The sequence below is a fragment of the Gymnoscopelus braueri genome, assembly GCF_963280865.1.
Source record: "Gymnoscopelus braueri genome assembly, chromosome: 8".
Taxonomy (NCBI): domain Eukaryota; kingdom Metazoa; phylum Chordata; class Actinopteri; order Myctophiformes; family Myctophidae; genus Gymnoscopelus; species Gymnoscopelus braueri.
In genome coordinates this window covers 16690595-16703238 of record NC_137609.1, presented here as the reverse complement: position 1 = coordinate 16703238, position 12644 = coordinate 16690595, and the positions used below count along the sequence as shown (strand labels likewise).

The 12644-nt window shown below is 40.9% G+C and overlaps 1 protein-coding gene across 1 annotated transcript in view; it reads left to right on the top strand.

The window, feature by feature from the left end:
• The first annotated feature begins 223 nt into the window (after nucleotides 1-223).
• The window catches only part of tmem132e (transmembrane protein 132E), a 461493-nt gene continuing 449072 nt past the window's right edge, over nucleotides 224-12644 (top strand). The window contains exon 1 of the mRNA XM_080436344.1: nucleotides 224-792. Coding sequence (XP_080292470.1) covers nucleotides 729-792 — 64 coding nt within the window. The 5' untranslated portion in view covers nucleotides 224-728. The remainder of the gene's footprint in view (nucleotides 793-12644) is intronic.

The following is a 12644-nucleotide window of genomic DNA, read 5'->3' as shown; positions in this document are numbered from 1 at the left end:
CGTGTTTAAAGGTGGGCGCCTGTCATTTATGTCTGCATTGATTTTGTGCGACCATCGAATTCCACAGACCTGGAGCACCCCTGGGAACCCCTCTCACCTCAAGACCATTTAGAGACCTAGACCACCCCTTGTTTGCCCCCCTCTCATCTCTAGACCATTTAGAGACCTGGACCACCCCTTGTAGACCCCCCCTCATCTCAAGACCTGGACCACCCCTTGTAGACCCCCCCTCATCTCAAGACCTGGACCACCCCTTGTAGACCCCCCTCTCATCTCAAGACCTGGACCACCCCTTGTAGACCCCCTCTCATCTCAAGACCTGGACCACCCCTTGTAGACCCCCTCTCATCTCAAGACCGTTTAGAGAGGGATAAGTGGGAGGATCGAGCTGGAGAGAGAGAGAGACCTGTAACTTTCTCAAACCTCCTTCAGCGAAGCCTTACGTCTACCCGGTCAATTATATTGGACGATCATCTATATTACAATACCGGGAGTATATTATATACGACTGGGGCAAGACGCACTCCCACCGCGCGCTTGCGCGCACGCACTCACACACACACTCACACCGAGAAGATCTAATATTGCGCATTGTCCAACAACTTCAGATCGTGGAAGTACTGCTGCCATAGCATCGCGTGGAAGGAAGGAAGGAGGCTATATGTTGTGAAGAGAGATTTATTCCCGATTCACGGCTGGATTTACACACATCTGGGGATTTGTACACGATGGCAGGTGCACGGTGTTGCAGAGGAGCTGTCCTGATGCTGTGTGTGGCGTTTCTACCAAATGGTGAGTGTCCATAAACCCTTCTGTAGCCTACAGATACACATGGGGGGCAGTGGAGTGGACCATAGGCTTTGATCATTGTGTTGCATTGGAAGGATGGTGCCAAATGTCTGGTAAGACATGCAGCTGCAGTGGTATAGCTGAATACCAAAACGCTCGCCCCAAAACACAGTCGCCCCCCCGGGGCAAATCCGGCGACCTCGGAACGGTTGCCACCAGATATTCCTAAACGTAATCTTTTTTTTTGATTGATTGATTGAATACTTTATTAACAGTTAGCAAAGACGAGCACAAGAAAGCACTATGGCTTGTTTCCATTGGGGTCCTTTGTTCTAATTTAATCGAAACGTAAACATATGTACAGTGAACATCATATGAATGGGCAGAAATTGAAAGTAAAAATATGTACAGTAAACAGTTCCGGGGGGGGGGCGACACTTTGACTTTTTACCTCAGTAAACTATGCCTAAACCTAACCATATTCCTAAACGTAACCACAGTAACCTATGCCTGGCTAAACCTAACCTTATTCCTAAACGTAACCCCAGTAAAACTATGCCTAAACCTAGCCATGGTTTACATGACGCTCGTCTGTCACAAGCGCCATGGCGGAACTTCAACCTGGTTTTGGCACTTTCTCCATTTACAATTTACAACCCGTACATCTACGTTCAGATTTCAAATATAAAGTGCTTACCCCATGGCCACAGATGTAATAAGTTGAAACGGGTGGGTCTAAGTACCTGTATCTTTCATATTGTTCAATAAAAAGTATTTTAATCCGATCGGAGGCCATTTTGTCATAGAGTTGTAATTTATCACAGTGCAGTACCCCTCCCAACCGACAGGGTAGCGTAGTTGAAAGCATATTGAGAACATTTGGAGAAACTGGCCATCGATCGGGGTTAAAATTCTGGATGGATAAAAGTGCCAAAACCAGGTTGAAGTTCCGCCATGACTGTCATGATATGACAGTCATTTTTCAGGAAAAGCCTAAACCTAACCTTATTCTCAGTAAAACAAATGCAAGAATACAAGAACCGCTGGGGGGCGAGTGTGTTTTGGGGCGAGACTTCTGGTTACCGTATAGATGGGTTTCCCGTTGGTAAACATGAGAGGATGATGCGCGCGCAGTGGAGGGAAGAGCCTGTAGAGGGCGCTATTACCCGCAGCAGCTCTGGCCATTGCACATTGATAAAATAAATGGTCTTCACCGGGTTTAATGAAAGTAGATTAAATGATGCAGTTTGTAATATCTTCTTTACTCAATAAAAATGATTTGTCGGAAGTTGGATCTGTCTGTATATAATAGCAGCATTATGCCTATTATGCCTATAATAGCAGCATTATGCCTATCTAAATCCCGAAAATAACAATAGAGTGAATGGCACTTCCGGGTCGTTCTACCTCCCGCATGCGCAGATCGCACACTCTGCTCTGTGATGACGTCGCGCGGAAACCCATCTATAGCTTATGTCCTTAGTCAGACAGTCACTAGCAGATCTGCGTTACGAAAATGGACACACGCACTCACACGCACGCACACACACAGGCTTTTATAGAGAAAATTTTGAATTTCCTTAACTCATACTCCGAAGTATTATTTTACAGTGTCTTTGGTGGTGGGATAATAGGATAGGACTATAATAATGCAATGCCTTGCCCCCAGCCCAGAAATAGAAAATGGTAAATGGGTTTAAAAGCAATAAATCCTAAAGATGATTGATTGATTGATTGATTGATTGGTGATGTGCCCTTGTATTTTTAATCTTGAACACAAAACGCAGATCATGAATGCAGCACCAACCAATTGCTGCCTGCAACTATAATCGTATGGGGGCAAGCTGAGTTGTAGAACCAACCGTGCTGCCTTTGCTTTGTTTCTATTAGGTGGACTGGTGGAGTCTATATACATTTACTTTAAACGGAACATATGATCCCGGCAATGTGGCACAAAGCCAACTCATAAAACACATTCTACATGATCTGCATTGCTTAGCCACACCTTGTACAGAACAATTTGACATGAAAAGTTTTGAATAATCTATAGGCCTACATAGGCTACATTTAACTCTGCCTCTCACAGATAGAAACTGCCCATATTACAGCATGAATGTTAATGGCTATTTTCTCAAACTTTAAGAAAAAAAGAATAATATTATTATTATCCTATATTTATTGTAATTTAATTGTCTCGCTTCTACTGCTCTCGTTACTAAAGTAAACATGTACTGCAAGTAAGCATGTACTGCATGATAACATACATGGTTTTAGGGCTTTGCCATGAATGCAAACCAGCAATACTGCATCCTACATAATATTATCTCTAGACTTATTCCTCTAAAGGCAGTGCAGTGGGCAATGTCGTTTAATATTGGCAGACACACCTTCCGGGACAATGCAGGCACAGCTGTAAGAAGTAATTTCACCAAGAGATTTGGCACATGGCCTGTTCCCACTGAAGTGTTTCTCAGATGATCTAGGAGAGGAACACACACACACACACACACACACACACACACACACACACACACACACACACACACACACACACACACACACACACACACACACACACACACACACACACAGCACGCTTGCACACACAGCACGCTTGCACACACAGAGCACGCTGGCACACAAACCACGCGCGCACATCTGCACTCACCCAAATAGTTTTAACCACTCTGTCTCCATGTCACTCTCATATGTCTACTTGCTAAGTAATGGAAATCTCAAGAGAGAGTGTATTTGATGGATGGAACAGTTGAGCAGAATATCCCCGGCATGAAACTGCAATATTGCCGACTTTTAAGATTTGCTCCAGAGAAATTAGGTGTTTGAATGACTCCTATTATTCTCACCCCTTCATATGTTCTTGGCCTGATATTTCATATCTTAACTTAGTGATGGAATATTTGACAATAAAGCATAAGCTTATTAGAGCAGTGTATATCAACCTTTTTTGTGCCAAGGCACACCTGGCATAGCCAAAAAATCCCAGGGCACACCTAGATATACGGTATATATATATATATATAATTATACGGTATATCTATATACACACACTAGGGGTGTATCAGCTTATTATTGGGCATACAACTTCGATACGATTTCGATACGATACGATACGCACTTTTTTATCATGAAAATATATGGGGGAGAAAAAAAGCACTCTCCATACCTGGAGAGTGAAAGTTTAGAGTTAGACCCTATTTCAGAGATTTCTTGAATGGCAAAACACATCCTGAACAATCAGTAGTACTAGCATTCTCAGTGAGGAATATAATATATTTTGTATTTCTTTAGTCCTGACGGGGGCACCAGTGCCGCCTATATGACAAGTATTAGCACGGGAGGCAGTGGGCACATACCTGTTTATAAAACTGCCTGCAGGGGACAAAATAACGCAGTAAACCTTGATGACTAGATTTAATGGATTATGACTAACGGGTGAACAGTGGGCCAGGTGTGACAAATGTAGTGATTAAGCAAAACATAGGATTCTTTTGCTGTCAGTTGCATAACGTGGCTTAGGTCTGTGCTGGGAAGCGTGCCAACTACATTCAAACCATGACTTGGCAAACACGCCATGTACTACACAATAGTCGATGGGCAGAGGACAGACTAAACAACAGCAGAGTCACAGTCCAATTGTCATGTTCTAGTCTAATCAATTTGCATTTGGTTAAACGAAACCATCATCTCCATACTGTTATGATGTTTTCTATGACTCACACTGAGACTAATTTAGTGGTGCACTGCTAAATTAAAAGTGAAACCAATTATGGCATCAATATAAGTGGCTATAAAGTAGGCTACAATATAGCCTGTTTTCATATCTTTTGATGGCATATTTGACTAGATAACCTAGTATTGGCTGAAGTAATGGAAGTTTTGCTCGGTTATTGTAACGCCTTTATTGTTTTGGGCTAATGTTGATTGAGAGTTTTGCAAGTTTTATTGGCAGATGCTGGAAGGTGTTTAAAAACATGCTTGATTCCCATCACGGTCTGCCTGTGCAGCAGTGCATCATTCCACGGGAAACGAGAGTGCGTGAGACTCGGGACGGGAGTTCCATAAAGATGGGAGCACCACTCCATTACACTCTTCCACATGACCTGGTCTCTGATAGTCTTTTCACGTCATGCTAATTATTTGAATCGGCCATACCTGGCTTTAATACATTTTGAAATCCTGCTAAGTATTTTGTATCAATTTATGCTCTGACCTATATTGTTTTGCAAGCGTAATGCATTTAAAGCACTTTGACATTGGTGTGTATTTTGGCTGCTGCGATGCACATTGTAGACTGGATTGTGAGGATGTCCTTAAGTGATGAAAGGAACCTTTTGTGAAGCACTGCTTCCTTCACATGTGGCGTGATGTGCAAGACCCCTACTGATGGCTCCAGGGCTTAGTGGCTTTTTCTTTCTGAAAGGCACACGCATACCAGTTGTTCACAACATCTACACTTGGCCTGGCACACCATTTAATCAGTAGTTTAATTTTCATGTACCCCATGATGAAAGCACACAATTCTATACCAAAGGACATGGCTTTAATGGCTATCAATTAACTATAATGACTATGTTGCTATTTTGCTTTCATTGCTTAAAGTGTGTGTGGGTGTATCCTATGCAGATTCGGAGAGTGCAAGCCAAGACCTCTTGATAAATCTCCTTATGAACTGAATTTCTTCAGAAAATTAATTTTAGTTCAGTCATATAACTCAAGAATTGATTGAACCAATATTATAGAACAAATAGATTGAACCAATATTATATATTATAATGAGAAAACAAGTGTGGATGTAATATTTTATCTTGGCGTTCAGGCTCTGCTACATATTTCTCCCTGCTCAGCACAATTAGACAATAATAACACCCCATGGGGAACAGAACCAATAGCAGAGCCCACTGGTGGTGCTGGGATCAAACAGCCGCATAACAACAAACCAGGAACACATAGAGCGGAAGGAACACAGATTTAGGTGAGCTTAAATAACCCGCCCAATTGGTCAGCTGATTGCCACCACGTCAGTGTATGACGTATGGGTCTTGTATGTATAACACTACACACCCACATAGTAACGAGCAGTGTAACCTCTCGAGTATATACTGCCTGAACTAACCTCGCAAGCTACGTATCATTTTTGTGTTGAGCTCAGATCTAGATTCCCCAGACAGATAACCAGATAGACTCCCAAGGCAGACTATCATTCCATGAGTTGTTAACGCCCAGAGACCCTGTCCCTGACAATTTACAGAGAGAACAATGTCACTTTTCACTGTTGGACAAACCAACCAGTGCTGCTCTTACACAAAGTCTCACACATTGCGGTATGTCAACTGAAAGAAAGTTTGGCATGTCCTCATACCAATCCCGTGTATTACCACTCACTCGCCATAATTTCCTCTGGTTGTTTACCCGACTGAATACCCTTAAACCCATTAGTTAATCAAGATTAAGGTGCTCTGCCCAGCCTCACATTGAGCTGTATGCTGTAAACTGATGCTTATCAGTTATAAACTGCACATTTCCAGCACAGTTTGGATATAGCAAAGATCAATTGGCTTAGTGCTGAAGTCCTGCAGCCTGGCAGCCTTTTTTTTCTTTCTTTCTGGAAACAGATGATAGTGTGCTAACAAACGTCAGAGAACCCAGACAAAATACACTCCCAAAACGTATTGTCCAGGGTTCTCAGCCTTGATAGCTACATCTGTATGGGCCAAACCAAAAATTAACAGATCTCGTAGGGATGCTTGATTTTATTGCATTATGTTCCATGAGATTGGTTAACATTACTGACTGACCCCCTTTTTTCCATGCAACAAGAAGTGTTTCTCACATGACATTTTCTAGCATAAACCCCCACTAAATATGCCCACTTGTTAACGTCCTGAATGATTGGTGGTTATAGTCTGTCTTATGTCTCCTATGATATACCGTAGCCTAATTCGTATCCTGTTTCAGAGAGGGCCTGCTTCACCATGCCAACTTATGAAATTTAGAATGTCAGTTTTTTTTAGGTTTTTCTGTATTGCTTATTTAGCAGGGGAATTAAAAGAAAAACTGCGCCAGTTAACTACATGCTCATTTTCATCTGCTGTCCCTGGGCAGGGGACATAACTACAAAATACAATACACTAAGACCAATACAAGAAAATAGGTAGGTAGGTAATAGTTCCATCAATAAAAAACAAAAGAAATTACTAGTGAGTACATGACTGCATGGTTTTGGAAGCTGGTACATTTTCTAATATGAAGGGGTAGGTATTGAGTTACGTGTCTGATTTAACATAATTCTGTGATCCTACAAAAGCATTGGCCACTTCCCCATCATTATTTAATGGAGTTTTATGACGGATGAAGTGAGTTAGGCCATAACCTAACCTTGATCTACATTGAACATTTACGTTTTGTTTTTTTTATCATGTAAGGGCCATCTGTTGCAACAAAGAGCGTATCTCTGGTTTTCCATGGGGTGTAATACTTTCTAGATATGCCAGACTCTACTTATTCAGACCCCTGAAAGATGGAAAGGGCCATAATTGAAGTGGGCACCTCAGAGGACTTTCAGTAAAGTGCAAATTTTAACTGCGGAAGAGCACGTCATATTATGTTGTTCATATCTATGGTGAAGGCTATAGAGGCCTCTGGCTCTGCTGGTGTGATAACTTGCAGTATTAGTGCTTACTGTATGTTGTTTCTGCCTCTGAAGAACACAGGATGCATATTCATAACTTGTTAACACTTTTGTGGACAATTGCAATTTTACTTCTAGTTGAGCATCATTTGGATGGAGGGATGTATTGGACATTTTTTAGAGAACCATGTTGCACATGCAGCTAATCATCTGGGGACCCCCCAAAATAATTTGGGGACCCCACAGGTTGAGAACCACCGGTCTAGGGAAGATACATTGGGCTTTTGCTGCACTTGGGCATCTAAATGTATCAATTTAAGAGCAGGGAGACCACCTCCAAACACTGTAGATATGCTAGTTATACTGTATTTACATACTCTACAGATTGGTTAAAATAATGGTTTATTCATCAAAGAAGTTCCGGATTGCAGCTTTACATTAGGGAGGTATGGATTTTTTTTGTCTCAACCATAGATACAAGTGTATCGATGGTTGTTTTCTCACAGTCACCAACCGGAGGACCCAGTTACGCTTATTGCTATGGATGCCGTATAACCAATGCATCCTCATATGGAAGAAACATGTCACGGAGGCTCCCATGGATTGATTACTCCCTCTACCGCGTTTGACACAGATGCGCAGCATTGCTATGAATGGAAATATCCATTCTGTATCATTATTTCTTTGGTTGCAACAGAAAAAGCTGAATGCAGCGATCAATGAAGTAGAAACGGGAGGAAAACCTCTTGGACAGAGGACTAGTCGGCTCTCCGATCTTGTAAATAATCCGAATGGACAATTTTCCCCCACATGAGTGATTGGGCTGCAATCAGTGCACTGGAAGCTGAAGAAATATGTCCAGAGTTTTAGCCCGCAGCATCTTGTTCATCAACTCCCGACTGAGCACAAACCCCAATGTGACAAACGTGTGAGAGGAGTCACATAAACTTAAGCCATGCTCTTCTCTGGAAACGCAATACGCTGAGGCAGCGGATTGGGGCTTGTTAGTTTCCTTCAAGTTCACAAACTCTTGTTGAAATGTTTCTAAACTGGCAAATGATTGCACATTAGCTGGCTTGCCTCCCAATTCAGATCAACCTTTTAATGGTTTTAGGGTGAAACTAGTGATCGTATAGCTGTGTCTGGGCTTGAGTCGTGATCCTATTTCTGAATACTCTACTGTTAATGCACTTCATACAATAGAGCTCCTCACCAAAGAAATGACACAATACCAGACTGGTCAAATGTAACCTTTAGATTTAGATTAGATTTTGGCCTATTGCTTGAAACATTTTCTCTGGGCTTATTCTTGAACTGTGCCCATTATCAGGGCCAGTAGGTAATTAAGGCTGTGTTTGCACAGGATAAGAAAGTACCAAAAAAGTACAGTATAAAAAGTTAAATGTAAAAAAAAGGGTAAAGGAATGCTGAACCAATTGCAAACAAAGCAGAACTGTCCTCAATTGATTTCACTGTGTTGAACGGCTCCAAAATAATCCTGACCAAATTCATTGATGTTGTCTAGGAGTTATCTAGCCCAGAGGCTGTGCGTATCAGGTTATACAGAATTTAAGTCTTCCTTTAAAACAGTATTTCTGTTTATCGGCCCAATAAATACGTTTGGCCAGCATACCGTTGACGCAACTAAATTATCTTATCTCGTCAATTACCAGTCATACCAATAACAAAAAAATATTGTAATTTGTGTGATGTTGTTGAATGATGCAAACCTCTGCTAAATTGTTGTGTGATTTACATTACCTTGAAAAACGGTACAAAATAAGTAGTTTGTTGGCAATCAGAAGGTTATCATTAAACGTCTTTATTTTATTTAGACTAAGTATGAGTTAGACTTGAATTCACAGCTAGATTGCTTCCCCCCTACAACCAGAGTGAAAAGCAAACAACAAACAAGCCTTGCAAATATCTTTTTGGAAAACAGAAGCTTTCATGAAATCCCATCTAGTGTTCTATCTTATTATGGCAGAGCACATACAGTATATAGTGAGCATCCCGGAGACAGACCTGACAGCCACATTATCCACTCCAGAATGCATGTCATTGTGTGATTTCTGATGCACTGGGGAGGGTTCAGTCATGACGAGGAGCAGCCTAAGTGAGGATCTGACATTGGGGGTTATTAGGTGTACAAAGGATGTAAAAAAGAAAAAGGTATTGGCCTAACAATACAAGTGTTATATATATATACCATCAGACAAAAGGCTTTGTTCAGACTGCAGGCAAATCCGATTGCAGACTTGATCAAATCAGTCTGATTGGAATCTGGGCTGCCAGTCTGCACAACATAGCCTAATTGTGTGTCAATCAGTGTTGCCATGTCTGCTTATTATAAGCAACTTTGTTTCTTGGAACTCGGTTGCTTATTTGGGCTTGCTTCCAAATGTTTTAATTATTATTTAAACCAGTGGTTCTCAAATATTTTCATGTCATGGACCCCCAAATTAATATGTATTTGTCCCTAACCCCCCCATCTGAAAATGTTTTGTGCCAACAAGGAGCCCTGCACCAGATTTTATGGTGTTAGAATGTTTCAAAAATAAAATATTCCAAATGTTCCACATTTTATTTCAAGATTTGTTTTAAAATAGCCGATCGACAAGCTCGGCTATTTTCAAATAACTGATGTATACAGTGAGTGTGTGTGTATATGTGTATATATATATATATATATATATATATATATATATATATATATATATATATATATATATATATATATATATATATAGGTTTAAAGTTCTCGTAGTCTGTTCTTTTGGGCTTGTTTTCCTAGACCTGGTTGCTTATATCTCTCTCAGAATGTGGCAACACGGATGTCAATGTCTCTAGTCCTAACCGCCCATCTCTCCTAAAAGTTCTGGTTCCTGGAATATGAGATTAACTTACTTATGGACACCCACCAAAAACGCCCCGCAAATCCCGCTGAGGCAGAGTTGTTTTATTCATTTCTTTTTAATACCTAGGCTCCTGCATAGAGCATGACAATGGATGGACCAATGGTGGACCAATCCACATAGTATAGCAGCTGTCACTAAATGGTACTTCCTCCGACACCAAGCTGGAGACCATGAAACTGCCCATGAAACTTGATGTGAACATGAATAATAGGTAATGGGGGACTCATGCTACATGCCGGACATGTTTTTTTTATATTTCATCCCTAAAGCCCCAAGTTGGAGCAATAAATGTTTAATAAATGTGGTTTAAACTATATAGACCACACTCTATTTGCTAAAACCATTATCACTCGTGCTGGAATTGTTTGCTTAAAGATAAGCTAGACATAATATACATTATTTTCTGTTCAATACTCTTGCTAATGTGATATTTAACCATAAATAATGTCATAAAAGATGATCGATCTATCACCATGATCAGTTCCACCGCCTCGCACGCAACTGTGTGAATCAGACAGCCTTGGGGGTCTCCGTGAGATTCTAATGGGTGGCATGTCTGATAGTCTATTGAGTTTAGATGAACCGTAAATGCATCACCATGAAGTCATTATATTCACTCCATCAATTCATCATGTTCCTCTAGATGAGGAACAAGAAACGAGAACACTTGCTTTGGCTAATCTGACATTGATGTCATTTACTAGTGTTCTGATTAAAATTGGCAGCCGTTAATAATCTCTCACAGGGCAATTTAATTTCGCTAAACAATGCACACGACAACGATTTAGCAGTTAGGCTTACACAACTGCTCTCGTCAAAAGAGCCTACTGGTAAACATTGAAGTGTGTCCAGCTGACGCCCTTTGCTCAAGATCTAGGCCTAATACACAATTTTTAAGTGTATTAAAACGGATCAGTTTACCCATAGGTTGTTTAAACAAATTTGATCAGCTGGGCTTTGCTGCGCTGACTCTCCTCTCCCCAGGTGATTCTTTTTTAGCCACAGGTCGTAGCCTTTTGATAATCTTGAACTTGAAATGGAATTGTCCAAAAGACATAACATTGATTTATTTTAATACATTGTGGGCCTTTTTGGAGCCTTTACTTGATGTACAGTGTAGAGAGACGGAACACACGGAGAGAGAGTAAGGGAGTGACATGCAGTAAAGTCTTGCCGGCTGGGAATCGACCTCAGGACTCAGTTCATGTCTCAGAACGTGTTCAAAGCACAGTTGTGATAACAACAGTGAAATCATCGCTTGTAATAGGCCTGGGCCTAATATGTGCTCAGCATTCCTTTCAATTGAAACAAGACATGTGACATTGCACTGTACCTTAACTTTACCTAGCAGCGATTCTTGAAAAAGAATGTATAATATACTTTTAATGTGACCAATTGTGAATAAGGGTTTACTTTTATTTCACAGTGCTGAATTTAAAATGTTAGATGAACTTCGGTGTGAAGGAAAAAAACCCATATCTGTCTGTTGTTAGAAAGCGGTGGGTCGTTTTAGAACCAAATCGTATAATTGTTAAAGAGACATTTAGATGCCAACCAGTTGAGAAAATATAGTTAGTCAATGCAGGGACATTTACTGCCTTAGAGACTAAACTTGAGTATCAAGAACTCGGCTGGTGCATTATGACACTGTTTCTTTCCCAGAAAAAGTCCATATTTGGTTTATTGTTCATAACTGGGGGATAACGGGAAAGAAAATTAAAGTAATGAAGTTTCCCAATTTATATCCCTCTTCAATGATCAGATTGAGCTGTTGACTGCCAAACTCAAAGGAGCTTAGCGTAATGAATTAGTCAAAGATCTCTGAGGACTTATAGGATGAGCGTTTGCCCTGAATTCACTGCTCAGCCAATAGTGGTTAACAGTTAACACAATTAAAAGTTCTGCATAGACTTCATTACTCTAAAACCAAATTACCGGCCATCTTAATTCTTAAGTAGTGTAATGGCTTTGCCTTACTTTCGAGGTTGGCATTGTGCGACATAGAATTGGAGCGGACCATTTTAGAGCAGAGAAGAATGCATACTATGCATAATGTAAATTCACGGGGACTCAATAAATGTTCACTTGTGTTGGCTACTTTTTCCAATCACAACTTACAGTACATGTGTAAATCGTTGCCCTCCGTTCTGCAGGTGTCTTAATTTATTTATCCCCCGACCCGCCATGCCAAGATATGTTTTGCCCCTGTCTGTGTGTCCGTGTGTCCGTCTCAGACACTGCCGGACCGATTGGCATCAAACTTTGTTTGCACGCTCCCAGTAGGACTA